The sequence below is a fragment of the Molothrus ater genome, chromosome 1 (genome assembly GCF_012460135.2).
Source record: "Molothrus ater isolate BHLD 08-10-18 breed brown headed cowbird chromosome 1, BPBGC_Mater_1.1, whole genome shotgun sequence".
Lineage (NCBI taxonomy): Eukaryota > Metazoa > Chordata > Aves > Passeriformes > Icteridae > Molothrus > Molothrus ater.
This window is the reverse complement of record NC_050478.2, coordinates 360,780-376,014: the sequence shown is the minus strand read 5'-3', so window position 1 is coordinate 376,014 and position 15,235 is coordinate 360,780. Positions and strand designations below refer to the sequence as shown.

The following is a 15,235-nucleotide window of genomic DNA, read 5'->3' as shown; positions in this document are numbered from 1 at the left end:
TGGAGCAGAACGGGGCCCCCCGTTCACCCCCCCCACGGTCCCCTTACCGCCGCCCCGCAGCGCCGCGCGTCACCAGCGTCCCCCGCGGTGGCCGCAGCCGCTGTCCGGCCAGGCCGGTGGCCGCGGGTGACACCGTCCGGCCCCACGTGTCCGGGGCTGACTCACGGCGCGGGGCTGATGCAGCAAGAGGGACGCGACCCCACTTGTGCAACACCCCTTGGGGACAGCGGCCGCGTCCCCCGGGATCGGGTGTCCCGGCGGGTGACATCGGCACGGCCCGTCCCCAACCAGCTCCGCATCGGGAAGCCAAAAATACCCGCGGAGCCCGAAAATAGCCCCGGAGGGTAAAGGGTGGGGGGGCCGGGGGATCCCCGGGCCGGGCGGCCGGGACACCCCCGGGGCCAGGGACACAGCCCAGGGCACGGTGGCACCCGAGGGACACGGTGGCCGCCGGCAGCGGCCCCGGTGACCCTGCCGGGACACACGTGCGTTTCCGCAGCGTCACCTGTGCCGCGGGGACCCCCGCGACTCCGCACGGGGACGCAGACACCTGCCCGTGGGGACACGGCAGGTGACACCCCCGCGGTGACACGAGCCCCGGTGGTGACACATGGCTGTGCCTACGGGGCTCGTCAGTGACCCACGCGAGTGCCCCGGGACCACACGTGGGGACCGCCACGGCCGCAGGGGACACACCGGGTCCCGGGGCAGCGGCCGGGCTGAGGGACCCCGGGAAGAGCGGCGTGACCCCGCTCCGGGCACAGCGGGGCTCCGCCGCCCCGGTACGCGCCGCCCCGTCCCTGCTCACCTGGCGCTCGGTGCCGGCCCGGTCCCGCCGGTGCCGGGCGCTCAGGGGGCCCCGCGCTCGCCCCGGGCCCCGCCGCCGGCCATGGCCGCACCGGCAGCAGCCCGGGCAGCGGCGGGGTCGGGGGTGCCGGTGCGCGCTCCGAGCTCCGCCGCGGGTTCCGGTGCGGGTCCGGCGGCCCGGAGGCGGCCCCGGGGAGGAGCGGGTGTGCCGGGCCCGGGGATCGGCGGGGTCAGGGCGCGGAGCCCGGGAAGGGCCCGAGGCGGCGGAGCGGGGCCGGCGCGGGTCGGGGCCGGCGCAGGGCCCGGGCCGCGGTGTTGGGCTCCGCCCGCCCGGGCCCGCCCCGGGCCCGCCCCGCGCCGCCCGGTGCCGCCCCCGGAGCCGCCCCCGCCCGGAGCCGCCATGCCGCTGCCGGTGCTCTTGCTGCGGGCAGCGGGCGCTTGGACCCGGCTCCGGCCGCCCTCCGTGCCGGGGCGCAGGTACCGGGGGAGCGCGGGGCATCCCGGGCGGATCCCGGAGCCTCGGCTCCCTTGGGAACCCCAACTCCTGCTGGCAGGAGCCCCGAGTCGGGGGTCGCGGGGGTCCCGGGGGTGCGAGTCGGGCTGCGGGGGAGCCAGGGGCACCGGGAACCCGCGAGGGCTCCCGGACACCGGGATCCCTGCGCGGGGACCGCGGGGAGGCCGGGGCTCCGGGAGGTTATGGGGTCCGGGGGCTTCCCGGAGCAGCGGGACGGGAATCGGAGCGGGGGCAACACGTGGGCAGGTGCTGGGGAGCCCCGGGCTGCCCTGGGAGGAGGAGCCCGCCGCTGGGTGCGGTGCGGTGCGGGGACCTCGCACTCTGCAGCCCTGCGGCGTCCGGGAGCTTCCCAAACTCACGGGCCCTTGGGGTGGGGGCACCCCAACTCCTGGTGGGGGATTGGACTCCAGGATTCCGGGCGGTCCTGGGGGATCCTGGCTCCCTTGGAGGCAGGAACACAACTTCCTGAGGGGGGAGATGGGATTCTGAGGTGCCTGGGCTGATCCCTAGGGGCTCACCCAGGTTCACTTCACTCACCCCTCTCCCCAGTTTCAGGTATGGGGGGCGCCTGGGGCTGGCCGTGCCCCCCCGGCCGCCCCCCGCGCCCCCGGCCCCGCGCCGGCTGCTCCTGGTGGGCTCGGCCTCGGGCTGCGTGCTGCTGGGGCTGCTGCGCACGGCGGCGCGCTGCCAGGAGGCCACCACTGTCCCTGCTGTCCCCTCTGCTGCTCCCGAGCCGCCAGAGCCCCCCCCGGAGACCCCCTTTGACTGGCCACTGTTCTGGACCTTCCTGCGCCCGCAGCTCCTGGCACTCTCCGCTGCTGTTGTGGTGAGCAGGGCAAGTGGGTGGCCATGGCCGCCCTTGTCCCCACTGTCCCTGTGTCACACCTGAGCTGTGGAGTAACACACTGCCCCGGTGCTGCAGCGTGATGGCCACTGTCCCACTGACATGGCGTGACACCCGCCATCCCACTGCCTGTCACTGTCCTGGTGCCACAGCGTGATGGCCACTGTCCCACTGACATGGCGTGACACCCGCCATCCCACTGCCTGTCACTGTCCTGGTGCCACAGCGTGATGGCCATGGTTCCTGTGCAGGGTGTAGCATGCCGCGGTCCCCATGGCATGGTGTGGCAGCCACTGTCCTGGTGCCATTGTGTGACACCCACCATCCTGGTATCTGCTGATGTGTGACACATGCTGTCCCAGTGGCACAGTGTGACAGCCACCATCCCAGTGCTGACACAAGATAGCCACTGTCTGGTGATATGGCATGACCCCCACTGTCCCAGTGCCACACTGTGACACCCACTGTCCCAGTGCAATGGTGTGGCACCCCGTGCTGCTGTCCCGGTGCCGTGACAGCCGTGTCCCTGTCCCTGTGTGTCCCTGCAGCTGGCACTGGGCGCAGCCCTGCTCAACGTGCGCATCCCGGTGCTGCTGGGCCAGCTGGTGGACGTGGTGGCGCGGTGTGCCCGCGGCCACGTGGCCACCTACCTGCGGGAGGTGCGGCGCCCAGCCCTGCGCCTCCTCGCCGTCTACTGCCTGCAGGTGAGTGCCGACCCCCCAAAGGGCGGGTGGGGGGTCCCGGGGTGCCCCCCGGCCCCGCTGACCCCCCTGTCCCGCAGGGCCTGCTGACCTTCGGGTACATCGCGCTGCTGGCCCGCGTGGGCGAGCGGGTGGCCGGCAACATGCGCAAGGCTCTCTTCAGCGCCCTGCTCAGGTAACCCCGGCAGGGGTGGGGCACGGGAGAGGGGGTGCCCGGGGACCCCCACCCACCGCTCCCCCGGCAGGCAGGCAGGAGGTGGCCTTCTTTGATGCCACGCGCACGGGGCAGCTGGTGACACGGCTGACGGCCGACATCCAGGAGTTCAAGTCTTCCTTCAAGCTGGCCGTCTCCCAGGTGAGCCTGGCCTCTCATCTCCTGGGCCAGCCTGGCCATGTCCCAGGGGAGCCTGGCCATCTCCTGGGCCAGACTGGCCATGTCCCAGGTGAGCCTGGCCATCTCCTGGGCCAGCCTGGCCATGTCCCAGGTGAGCACGGCCATGTCCCAGGTGAGCCTGGCCATCTCCTGGGCCAGCCCGGCCATGTCCCAGGTGAGCCTGGCCATCTCCTGGGCCAGCCCGGCCATGTCCCAGGTGAGCCTGGCCATCTCCTGGGCCAGCCCAGCAGTCCCCCCAGCCTCTGTGTCCCCCAGGGCCTGCGCAGCGGCACCCAGACCGCCGGCTGCTTCGTGTCGCTGTACCTGCTCTCGCCCAAGCTCACGGGGCTGCTGCTCGTGGCGCTGCCGGCGCTCGTGGGCGCTGGTGCCGTCATCGGCGCCTTCCTGCGCGGCCTGTCCCGCCAGGCTCAGGAGCAGGTAACCCTCACTGAGACCCCCTGCCCTGTCGGCCCCGAGCATGGGCGTGGGGCGTCTCTGATGTCCCCGCTGTCCCTGCAGGTGGCCAAGGCCACCGTGGTGGCCGACGAGGCGCTGGGCAACGTGCGGACAGTGCGCGCCTTCGCCATGGAGGAGCAGCAGGCAGGGTAAGGGCGAGGGTGGGCCCTGGGGGTGGTGGGCGTGGGGCAGAGGGGACCCCGGCCCACCCCTGCCCCAGGCTGTTCCGTGCCGAGGTGGACCGTGCCGGCCATCTGAGCGAGCAGCTGGGACTCGGCATCGCCGCCTTCCAGGGGCTCTCCAACCTGGCGCTCAACGGTCAGTGGGGGTCACGCAGTGCGACCTGGGGGCGGTGGGTGGGACTCCCTTGGGCAGGACCTCCCCCATGCCCCTTCTGCGTGTCCCCTTCAAATCCAGCTCTGCCCCCACCCCACAGGCATCGTCCTGGGAACCATCTTCGTGGGTGGCTCCCTGATGGCTGGAGACCAACTCTCACCCGGTGACCTCATGTCCTTCCTGGTGGCCTCACAGACAGTGCAAAGGTCAGGGCAGGGCCCAGCGGTGCCCCCAGAACCCCTGGTACCCTCTGTACCCTGCAGCGTGCCTGGGCACGGCACTGAGCTCAACCTCTGCTCTTGTGCATCCCAGGTCATTGGCCAGCATCTCCATCCTGATGGGCCAGGTAGGTGGGGTGAGGGGTCCTGGCACCCCCTGAGGCTGGGGATTCAGGTTTGGGGCTCTGGGGCTGCTTTCACCACCCTCCCTGTGGGTGAGATGGGGTCTGAGTGCCAGTGAGGTGGGGTCTGGGGGCCATGAGGTGCTCCTGCTGTCCCCCCACAGGTGGTGCGGGGTCTGAGTGCTGGTGCCCGTGTCTTGGAGCTGCTGAGACTGGAGCCCCTCGTGCCACTGCAGGGGGGCGCCACCATCCCTGCCCACTCCCTGCTTGGACGCATCTCCTTCAACCACGTCTCCTTCAGGTGAGTCCCAGCAGGCCCCTGCCTGGCCCCCATGGCTCTGAGCCACCCCATGGACGGGGGATTGGCACCATGTCCCCACAGCCCTGCAGCCCCTGCTCCTCTCCCTGCAGTTACCCCACCCGGCCTGGCTACCCTGTCCTGAAGGACTTCAGCCTCACCCTGCCCCCATGCCAGACCGTGGCCATCGTGGGCCCCTCAGGAGGAGGTACCAGCACCCCCCACCTCTCCCTGGGCACATCCTCCTGCAGCCCAGTCCTCTGCCCAGTGCGCCCAGTGTGTGCCAGGGACTGGGAGCCCCCCAGGGCTCCGGAGCAGGGGGGCTCAGGGGTCCCCTCCCCAGGGAAGTCAACGGTGGCAGCGCTGCTGGAGCGGTTCTACGAGCCCACGGCAGGAACCATCACCCTGGACGGGCACGACATCGCCGGCCTGGACCCCTCCTGGCTGCGCGGGCAGGTCATCGGCTTCATCAGCCAGGTGGGGACAGGAGTGCTGCTGGCCGGGGCCCCCTGGTGTCCCTGGGCAAGGGGAGGGAGGTGGGGCTGGCTGGGCTCAGTGCTGAGGGCCGGGTGTGCTGCAGGAGCCGGTGCTGTTTGGCACCACCATCATGGAGAACATCCGCTTCGGGAAGCCAGGAGCCTCTGATGCCGAGGTGTACGAGGCTGCCCGGCTCGCCGACGCTGACGGCTTCATCCGCAGCTTCCCCGAGGGCTACGACACCATCGTGGGTATGGCCGGGGTGGGAGGGGCCAGCCCAGCTGAGGTGGTCCCGGTCCAGTGGGGACCCCGGTGCTGGTCGCTGCTGAGGTTCACAGGGAGCCGTGGCCGCGCTGGGCTCTGAGCAGGAGGGATGGGCTCCGGGTGTGGGGGCTCCTTGGCTGCGGGCCGGGGCGGCGTCCCCGGGCTCTGCGGCACGGACACAGCGGGGATCCCCTGGCACGGTGCAGCACAGCATCCCCACGGTGTCCCCGCGGTGTCCCCGCGGTGCCCTGCAGGCGAGCGCGGCACGGCGCTGTCCGGGGGGCAGAAGCAGCGCATCGCCATCGCCCGGGCGCTGCTCAAGGACCCCGCCGTGCTGATCCTGGACGAGGCCACGAGCGCGCTGGACGCGCAGGCGGAGCGGGCGGTGCAGGCGGCGCTGGAGCGCGCTGCCGCCGGCCGCACCGTGCTGCTCATCGCGCACCGCCTCAGCACCATCCGCGGCGCGCACCTCATCGCCGTGCTGGCCCGCGGCCGCGTGGCCGAGGTGAGGCGGGCGCAGGTGGGCACGGGCCCCGCAGGTGACGCCTGGGTGCGCCCCGCAGGTGACACCATCGGCTGTCCCCGCTGTCTCCGCAGGCGGGGACTCACGAGGAGCTGCTGCGGCGGGGGGGTCTCTACGCCGAGCTCATCCGACGGCAGACGAAGGAGGGGTCCTGAGGGGTCCCCGCGCTGCTCCCCAATAAAGCGGCGCTGCCAGGCGGACCGGGCTGCGCTCTGTCGCGGGGGTCGCGAAGGGTCCTCCGGGCCGCGGGGGGGCGCCCTCGGCTCTGGGAGGGGGCGGGGCCTCGTGGGTGATGTATGTGGTGGGCGTGGTCTATGACGCTGGTCCCGCCCCCTCCCTGTCGCGCAGCTCCACGGGGCGGGGGTGTCCCCTGTGTCACCCCCGGTGTCACCCCCTGTGTCACCCCTGCTCGGTGCCAGCCCCCTGCCGAGGTGCGGGACCCCTGCGTGGCCCTGATGCTGTGAGCGTTCCCCGTGTGACCCTGGGGTGTCCCGTGTGTCACCGGGGAGTGTGGCACCCCTGTCACTCCCGAGTAAGGAAACGCTGCAAGACCCCCGGGGGCTGGAGGGGTGAACCCCTACGTGACCCCGGGATGGGGGACCCCTGCACCCCCCAGGATGGAGGAGCCCCTGCGTGATTTCTGTCAGGGGGACCCCGATATTACCCCCGGGGCAGGGGGCCTCATGTGTCACCCCTGGGTGACCTCTGGGGTGAGGAGACCCCCGTGTGACCCGCCGCTGGAACGAGGGGGTCGCCTGTGTCACCCTCCAGCAGCGGAGGGAGCCTGTGTCATCTTCCTGGGGTAGGGACCCTCTGCCTGACCCCGGGACGGGGGACCCCTGGAATGGGGTTACCCTTTTGTAACGCCACTGGAGGGACTGTCCCCTGTGCTGGCCCCCAAGGTAGGGGACCCTTGTGTCAGCCCCCCAGGCGGGGGGAGCCCCTGTGTGACCCCCGGGGTAGGATTAGCCCTGCATGACTCTCCCGGGGCGGGGGTCCCACGGGTCAGCCTCTGGATGGGAGACCCCTGTGCCACCCCCGGAGCAGGGGGACCCTGCCACATCCTTCTGGGCTGAAGGATCCACTGCATCCCTCCCGGGGTGGGGGGACCCCTGTGTGACCCCGGGGTGGGGGGACCTCGGTGTGACCCCCGGGCTCCCCGGGCTGCCCGGTGCAGGGGCGCTGTCTGCCGCCCCCCTTCCCCGGGGGTCCCGGCCCCCCCGCACCCCAAGGCTGCGGCCGCCGGCGGGGGCGGCGGGTGGAGCCGCGGGAGGGGCGGGGGCGGCGGCGGCGGGGGACGGCGGGGACCGGCGGCGGCTGCGCCGCGGCGGGAGCGGAGCCGGGAGCGGGACCGGGGCTGGGGCTGGAACTGGAGCTGGGATCGGGGCTGGGACCGGATCCGGGACCGGGATCAGGAGGGGGACCGAGGCTGGAATCGGGATCGGATCGGGGACCAGGGCTCGAACCGGGACCGGGATCGGAGCCGAGACCGCGGCCGGGGCTGAGGCTGGGGCTGGGAGCGGGACGGGGGCTGCGCTGCGCCGCCCGCGGCTCCGCGGCGCCGGCCGGGCGGCAGCGGCAGCGGCACCGGCAGCGTGACGGACCGGGGGCAGCGCGGCGGCCGCTCCTGCCCCCCCATCCCTGCCTTCCTCTCCCCTGCCCACCCTCCTCCTCCCCCGTTCCCTCCCGCCGGCTGCGCCCTGAGCCCCGCGCGGCGATGGGCTGAGGCTGCGGGGCAGCGCGGGGCCCCGGCCGCAACAGGATGAGGAGGGGCTCGGAGGGCAGCGGGGAGGGCGAGGGGCTCTCGAGCCTGCGGGCGTTCGCCCACAGCTCCTCGCTGCACGGCATCAGCCACGTCTTCGCCTACGGGGCCGTGTCCCTGCGCCGCGTGCTCTGGGGCGGCTTTTTCCTGGGCTCGCTGGGGCTGCTGCTGCTCGTGTGCGCCGAGCGCGTCGCCTACTTCCTCACCTACCCGCACGTCACCAAGCTGGACGAGGTGGCTGCCCGCAACCTCACCTTCCCGGCCATCACCATCTGCAACCTCAACGAGTTCCGCTTCTCCAAAATCACCCGCAACGACATGTACCACGTGGGCGAGCTGCTGGCGCTGCTCAACGAGCGCTACGAGATCAGCAACCCGCAGCTGGCCGAGCCCCACGTCCTGGCCGCGCTGCGCGACAAGGCCAACTTCAAGAACTTCAAGGCGAAGCCCTTCAGCATGGCCGAGTTCTACAACCGCACGGGCCACGACCTGGCCGACATGCTGCTGCAGTGCTCCTTCCGCGGCACCGGCTGCACTGCCCGCAACTTCACCGTGGTGAGTGCCCGGGGCCGGGGAGGGGACCCGCCGGGTGGCCCGGGGCTGCGGAGGGACCCGGGAGTCCTGCTGGGGGCAGGCACCGGCAGGCGATGCCCCTCTCTCCCCCCAGCCCCGCAGCACTCTCAGCCCTGCCCGGCCCACCGAGGACAGCACCCCCGCAGCGGGATGTCCCCACCCTGGGTCCTGCAGGGGCGCCAGGCGGCTACGGGCAGTGCCAGGATGGAGTGGGGCTGTGCTGGGCACTCTGGGCTGCCCGGACTCTCTGCTGGCATGCAGGGGTGTGCTGGGTACAGGATGCTCAGGGTTGTGGGGTGCTCAGGGTGCTCACAGCTGTGCTCTCCTGCACGGGGTGTCACTTGTACAGGTGCTCACAGGTGCAGCCCCCACCGCCCGTGCCAGCCTCAGGTGCCACTGGGCACCGCCAGCAGCAGCCGCTGCCCCGACTGTTGGCACAGAGGCTCCCATGGGCAGCTCTTCCATGGGTGGGGGTCCCCGTGCCAGCCCTGCTGGGACCCCCTGCTGCTGCTCCCAGCACCCTCCACCCCGACCCCCAACATCCCCATTCCTGCCCTCAGCAGCTCCACTGCGGCCCCCAGAACAGGGCAGGGACAGTGGCACAGGTAGGGATGGTGGCACAGACAGGATGGGCAGGGACATTGGCACAGGCAGGGTGGACAGGGGTGGTGGCAGGGGCAGGAGAGGCAGGGACATCGGCATGGGCAGGAGAGGCAGGGAAATTGGCACAGGCAGGGACATTGGCACGGGCAGGGGCATTGGCACGGGCAGGACAGGCAGGGACATTGGCACAGGCAGTGATGGCGGCATGGGCAGCACAGACACTCCCCTCCTGCCACAGCAGCACCAGGCAGCAGCGTGGGCGCTGGGCAGCTCACGTCTGCCATGCCAGCTCTGCCCAGTCCCATCCCATCCCCTTAATGCTCTTGGAGCACTAATGAATTCACCCCACAGCTTCGGGACGAGCTGTCCTTTGACAGGTCTGTGGCCCCATGCTCCCTGTGCTCCCTCTGTTCCCCCCGTGGCTGTGGCCAGAGCTGCTCTGCCAGTGTCCCCATAGCCCGGCAGGCGGTGGTGATGGCCCCTGGGTTTGAGGGCTGGGACGTGTGGCAGCAGGGCTGAGGGTCCCCAGGGCGGGACTTGGGGTGGGTGGCAAGTGCCTGATTAGGCAGCAGGGTCCTGGCTCTGCCCCCCAGAATCCCCAAGCTCAGCCAGTCTTAGGGATTGGGATCCCCAGCTTGGGATCCTGTGACCCAGGCCACGGTGCTGAGCCCTGGCCCTGTGTCCCTGCACCTCACCCCAGCCCAGGCTCCGTGTCCCTGAGGTTCCTGGACATGTGGTGGGGCCCAAGGGCCATGGGGTGAGCTGAGTCCCCTCTCACAGCCCCCAGGGCCTGTTGGATGGGGCAGGATGGGGTGTGGGGACAGGGGATCCTCGGGGAGCAGGGCTGGGGGTCCCCGGGGCTGTGGGTCCCTGTGTGACCCCGAGTGCAGCGCGGGAGGGCTGGCACTGCTGGGGACACGTCCCCATCGCTGTCCCCACCCATGCCCCCCCCAGCATCCCCATGCCGGGCAGCCGTTGCCATGACACCCGCCCCCCCCTTTCCTCCTTGGGCACCGCATTGCCATGGCAACGGGTCCCCACTTTGGGAGCAGCTGGTTGCCACGGTAACGCCCCCTCCGCTCCCCCCCGTGGGACATCACCCCGGGTGGGGCACCCCCGGCACCACGGGGCAGGAGCTGGGGGCCCTGGGACCCGGCTGGGGCTCAGGGGCAGCCCGGGGTCCCGGCTGGGGGTTCCCATCCCCGGGAACTCAAGGTCACCCCAGGGCTCTGCTGGGGCTGCGGGACCCGGGGGGGCTGCCCAGGGCAGGCTCTCGGCTCTGGGGGGGACACGGTGGCCTCTGCCGCTGTGACAAAGGAGTCCTGGTCCCCATCACCGCTCTGGCTTGTGCCTTCCCATCTCAAGTGTCCCCACATGTTCCCTGGAGCTGTGACGAAACCCAATATCCCTGCAGAGCCGCAGCAGCACAGGCCAGGCACCATCAGCGCCCTCGCCTTCTCCTGGCAGCACTGGGATCCTGTCCTGGGGCACTGGGACCCCACCCTGGGTCCTGCAGGGCACTGGGATCCTGTCCTGGGGCACCGGGACCCCATCCTGGGTCCTGCAGGGCACTGGGATCCTGTCCTGGGGCACTGGGACCCCACCCTGGGTCCTGCAGGGCACTGGGATCCTGTCCTGGGGCACTGGGACCCCATCCTGGGTCCTGCAGGGCACTGGGATCCTGTCCTGGGGCACTGGGACCCCACCCTGGGTCCTGCAGGGCACTGGGATCCTGTCCTGGGGCACTGGGACCCCATCCTGGGTCCTGCAGGGCACTGGGATCCTGTCCTGGGGCGTACTGGGATCCTGCTCTGGGTGATGCAGGGCACTGGAATCCCCACTGCCATGTCCCCGTGTATGTCCCTGTGTCCCCACAGGGTCCCCACGGTGGCACTGCATGTCCACAGGGGTGCCTGCAGTGGCAGTGAGCGCCCTGTCCCCGTGTCCCACGTGTGTCCCTGCAGATCTTCACCCGCCTGGGGAAGTGCTACACGTTCAACCCGGGGGGGCCGGGCCGGGAGGTGCTGACCACGCTGCAGGGCGGCTCCGGCAACGGCCTGGAGCTCATGCTCAACGTGCAGCAGGAGGAGTACCTGCCCGTCTGGGGGGACACAGGTGAGCCCCTGCACCTGGGGGGACATAGGGGGGAGCTGCCTGTCTGGGGGGACACAGGTGAGGCCCTGCACTTGGGGGACACAGGGGGGACCCTGCACCTGGGGGGACACAGGGGGGACCTGCCTGTCTGGGGGGATACGGGTCAGAGCACTTGGGTCCCAGCTGAGTACCCATCCTTTTGGGGGGACACAGGTGAGTACGTGTCCATCTGGGAGGGACACAGGTGAGATCCCTGCCCTGCACCTGACCCCCGTCCCCTGCTCGGCAGATGAGACCTCGTTTGAGGTGGGGGTGAAGGTGCAGATCCACAGCCAGGACGAGCCTCCCTTCATTGACCAGCTGGGCTTCGGCGTCGCCCCTGGCTTCCAGACCTTCGTCTCCTGCCAGCAGCAGCGGGTATCCGGGCACGGCGCCCGGGGCTGGGCACACACCCCCGAGGGACCGGGATGGGCCCCGCGGGGACTGGGATGGACCCTCACAGGGCCCGGGATGGGACCCAAAGGGACGAGAATGGACCCTCACAGGGCTTGGGATGGCCTGGTGCTGCCACAGCCAGCCCTGTGGGGACATTCCAAGCCGCGGGCACCCAGCCATGCCCATGGGGACGCCCCTGCCCAGCCGTGCCATGGGTGCCATGCCACTGCACAGCACAGGCTGTGGGGCAGCCCCACGCGGGCAGCGGCTCCGACAGCGACCCCCGGCTCCGCGGAACAGCCGCCGGGGGGTGGCGGCACCGGCCCCCGCAGCCAGACACCTAAATTTAGGTGCCTGGGGTGGGCGTCACCACGTGTGCCGGCACATGGGCGGCAGGAGCGCGGCGGCAGCAGGAGCGGCCCTGGCACCCACGGGCGGGGGGTGCTGGGCCCTCACCAGGCACCATCCCCGCACCAAGGGCAGGGCGGGGGTCCGCGCTGAGCCCCCCACCCGGCACGTCCCGCTCCAGCCAGTGCCACCCGCCGGCCCTCGCTGTGGCACCCGGTACAGGTGACAACTGCTGCAGCAGCCGTCCCCGTGCCCCGACAGGAGGGGACGGGAAGGGCCGGGGCGCGGGGGGGGCAGGACCCGCAGCGCTGGGGTGCGGGGTGAGCTCTGCCCGAGGGACGGCACCGCCGCGGGCCGGGAGGCGCGGCCGTGGCCGGGCACGACAGCGGGGACATCGGGGCTGGCCCGGGGTCCCAGGACGCCGTGTTTTCCTTAGCGGGTGCCCGGCAGCTGGTGTACCTGCCCCCGCCGTGGGGGGACTGCAAGGCCACCCCCATCGAGTCCGACTTCTTCACCAACTACAGCCTGACGGCGTGCCGCCTGGACTGCGAGACGCGCTACCTGGCCGAGAACTGCAACTGCCGCATGGTGCACATGCCGGGTGAGCGGGGGGCGCCCGGGGGCCGCGGGGCTGCGGCACCAGGGCACCAACCCCGGCCCCGCCACCGCCGCCTCCCCCGCAGGCAATGCCAACGTCTGCACCCCGGAGCAGTACAAGGAGTGCGCCGACCCCGCGCTGGGTACGTACCCCGAGCCCCGCAACGGCCCCGGGCACCCCCGGGCACCCCCGAGCCTCCCCATGCCCTCATTGCTGTGAGAGCAGCTCCGGTGTCCCTGTGCCCCCACCACTGAGAATGCGGCTCTGGTGTCCCTGTGCCCCCACCACTGAGAATGCGGCTCTGGTGTCCCTGTGCCCCCACCACTGTGAGGGCAGCTCTGGTGTCCCTGTGCCCCCACCACTGAGAATGCGGCTCTGGTGTCCCTGTGCCCCCACCACTGTGAGGGCAGCTCTGGTGTCCCTGTGCCCCCACCACTCAGAATGCGGCTCCGGTGTCCCTGTGCCTTCACCAGGGTGGGGGTCACTGCTGTCCCCAGATGTGCAGGGCCGGGCCCCCTCCCTGTGCCACCAACAGTGCCCGTGGCACACTCGTCCTGGGTTGCACACTTGTCCCGGGTGGGGGGGTGGGGGGACAGCACCCAGCTCTGTCCCCGGAGCATCCTGCCCCCCCCCCGGGCAGAGGTCTGGGGTCCCGGTGCCACCCGCGCCCCCCCAGACTTCCTGGTGACGAAGGACAGCGAGTACTGCGCGTGCCGCACGCCCTGCGCCATGGTGCGCTACGGCAAGGAGCTCTCCATGGTCAAGATCCCCAGCAAGGCCTCGGCCAAGTACCTGGCCAAGAAGTTCAACAAGACGGAGCAGTACATTGCGTGAGTGACACCGCCACCTCCACTGCGCTGTCACTGCCACTGCCACCGCACTGTCACCGCGGTGTCACCCGCCGCCTCGCCAGCGCACAGCGTGACACAGCCCCACGGCCCGGCATGACAGCGCCAACACAGGGCACAGTGTGACAGTGTGACACGGCACGGCATGGCCCCGTGGCATGAACCAGCAGTGTGACACAAGGGCCCCAGCATCCATGAACTGACACAGCCCAGTGACAGTGTGACAGGGCACACCCACCCAGCATCCCCCAGCAGACACGAACTGGGACAGCATGACAGTGTGACACAGCAGCACGACACAGCCACGCACGGCATCCCCATCACACACCAACTGACAGCCCAAAGTGACATGTGACACGGCATGGCATGGCGTGACAGCATGGCATGGCACAGTGTGGCACAGCATGGCCTCCCTGTGCAGACCTGCCCCAGAGACGGGAAACCCACACAGCACGGCATGGCTCAGCATGGCCCAGCATGGCCTGGCACACCCGTGTGCCCCCTCTGCCCTGCCCCACGGTACCCCATGGCAGAGTGCAGCCCCTAGTGCGGCACGGCACAGCCTGGCACGGCACGGCCTGGCACCCCCCTGCAGCTGACAGTGCCCCCGTGTCTCCCCAGGGACAATGTGCTGGTCCTGGACATCTTCTTCGAGGCACTCAACTACGAGATGATCGAGCAGAAGAAGGCGTACGAGGTGGCGGGGCTGCTGGGTGAGGGACGGAGACCCGGGGGTGCCGGGGGACACGGGCTCTGCCCTCGCTGACGTCACCTCCCGCACAGGTGACATCGGGGGGCAGATGGGGCTCTTCATTGGCGCCAGCCTCCTCACCATCCTGGAGATCTTTGATTACCTGTACGAGGTGAGCCCCCCCGGCCTCCCCCTGCCCGGGGCTCTCCGGGCTGGGGACCCTGACCCGTCCCCCCCCAGGTGTTCCGGGACAAACTCCTCAGCCTGTACAAGGAGAAGAAGCGGAGCCCCCGGAGCGACGGCGGCACCCTGGTAACCCCCCCGCGCCCCCCCGCCCCCCGCCCCCCGCCCGGGGGTCGCACCCCATCACCCCCCCGCTCACCGCTCTCTCGTCCCTCCGTGCGCCCGTCCAGGAGCACCCGGCGGTCCCGGGCAGCCCCACGGCCCCGCGCCCACCCAGGTACACGGGGGGGGGGCACCCGGAGCCCCCCGGGGCCGGCACGGGGGGTGCGGGGCTGTCGCTCCCCGGGGGGAGATGGGGGTCCCTGGGGGGCTCCCCAGGGCCAGGACCGGGGTGGCGTTCCCGCATTCCCTGCGAACCCCCCGCATTCTCTGCAGACCCCCCTGCATTCCCTGCAGACATCCCCCATCCTCATCATCCCCCACGGCACCTTGTTCCGGGGTACCCCTGCTGCACTGGGGGGTTCGGGCTGGGGTCCCAGTGGGGCAGGAGGGGGGGGTCCCTGTGGGGACACGGGAGGGCCAGCCCGGCTCCAGGCTGGCTGTGCGCTGTCCCCTGCCAAAGGCGAGGGCTCCGGGGCCACCGTGGGGCACACGGGGAGGGGGCAGGGGGCAGAGGCCCCCAAGGGCAGGGCTGGCAGTGGGAGCTGACCCCCACCCCCCCGCAGGGCGCCTGGCCCCCCCTGCCCGGCCCCGCGCCCCGTCTCGGCGTCGCCCCGAACCTGCTACCTCGTCACCCGGCTCTAGGGCCCCCCCCGGGCCCCCCCGCAGAGCCCAGCCCGCCCCCCCGCCGGCCGGGGGGCTGGGGGGACACCCCCGGGCCGCGGGGCGGCCTCCAGGCCTCCCCCGCCCCCTGAGGGGGCGTCGGGGGGCTGGGGGTGAGGGGCCCCCCCGGCCCCGCTCCCACCTCCCTGCATGCGCTGCCTGTGCCCCCCCGCGCTGGACATGCAACCCCTCCCCACGGCCCCCCCAAATAAAGAGGTGCCCCAGGCCCGGCTCCAGGCTGCTTGGGGGGATGGGGGGCCTGGGGTGCCCAGGGGTCTGGGGTGCCCAGGGGTCTGGGGTGCTCAGGGGTCTTGGGGTGCTCAGGGGTCTGGGGTGCTCAGGGGT

General features: G+C 71.7%; 2 protein-coding genes across 3 annotated transcripts; both read left to right on the top strand.

Annotated features, from left to right (window-relative positions):
* Positions 1-1,207: 1,207 nt before the first annotated feature.
* Positions 1,208-6,133, top strand: ABCB8 (ATP binding cassette subfamily B member 8). The gene is made up of 16 exons (XM_036378968.1): positions 1,208-1,284; positions 1,871-2,147; positions 2,714-2,869; positions 2,947-3,041; positions 3,116-3,221; positions 3,516-3,677; positions 3,759-3,844; positions 3,916-4,013; positions 4,132-4,237; positions 4,344-4,377; positions 4,536-4,672; positions 4,783-4,877; positions 5,013-5,146; positions 5,250-5,397; positions 5,665-5,915; positions 6,008-6,133. Exons 1-16 carry the CDS (start codon positions 1,208-1,210, stop codon positions 6,086-6,088), a joined length of 2,043 nt encoding a protein of 680 aa, XP_036234861.1. The 3' UTR covers positions 6,089-6,133.
* A 1,128-nt stretch (positions 6,134-7,261) lies between these two features.
* Positions 7,262-15,115, top strand: ASIC3 (acid sensing ion channel subunit 3). 2 transcript variants are annotated; one of them, XM_036407019.2, is made up of 11 exons: positions 7,263-8,250; positions 10,836-10,986; positions 11,255-11,382; positions 12,199-12,349; positions 12,432-12,488; positions 13,023-13,176; positions 13,816-13,907; positions 13,978-14,057; positions 14,126-14,197; positions 14,299-14,345; positions 14,794-14,956. In XM_036407019.2, exons 1-11 carry the CDS (start codon positions 7,696-7,698, stop codon positions 14,870-14,872), a joined length of 1,566 nt encoding a protein of 521 aa, XP_036262912.1. In that variant the 5' UTR covers positions 7,263-7,695; the 3' UTR covers positions 14,873-14,956. The 2 variants fall into 2 exon arrangements, with proteins under 2 accessions (XP_036262911.1, XP_036262912.1); XM_036407018.2 differs by lacking the exon at positions 14,299-14,345 and having other exon boundaries at positions 7,262-8,250; positions 14,794-15,115.
* The last annotated feature ends 120 nt before the right edge of the window (positions 15,116-15,235 follow it).

What these genes read in the sequence shown, in the direction of transcription:
- ASIC3 (XM_036407018.2), top strand. Translation starts at nt 7,696, where the DNA reads ATGAGGAGGGGCTCGGAGGGCAGCGGGGAGGGCGAGGGGCTCTCGAGC. An exon ending in GCCCGTCTGGGGGGACACAG is followed by an intron (nt 10,987 to 11,254) that starts GTGAGCCCCTGC and finishes CCTGCTCGGCAG; the next exon opens with ATGAGACCTCGTTTGAGGTG. An exon ending in GTGCGCCGACCCCGCGCTGG is followed by an intron (nt 12,489 to 13,022) that starts GTACGTACCCCG and finishes GCGCCCCCCCAG; the next exon opens with ACTTCCTGGTGACGAAGGAC.
- ABCB8 (XM_036378968.1), top strand. Translation starts at nt 1,208, where the DNA reads ATGCCGCTGCCGGTGCTCTTGCTGCGGGCAGCGGGCGCTTGGACCCGG. An exon ending in TCGCCGTCTACTGCCTGCAG is followed by an intron (nt 2,870 to 2,946) that starts GTGAGTGCCGAC and finishes CCTGTCCCGCAG; the next exon opens with GGCCTGCTGACCTTCGGGTA. An exon ending in CGTGGGCCCCTCAGGAGGAG is followed by an intron (nt 4,878 to 5,012) that starts GTACCAGCACCC and finishes TCCCCTCCCCAG; the next exon opens with GGAAGTCAACGGTGGCAGCG.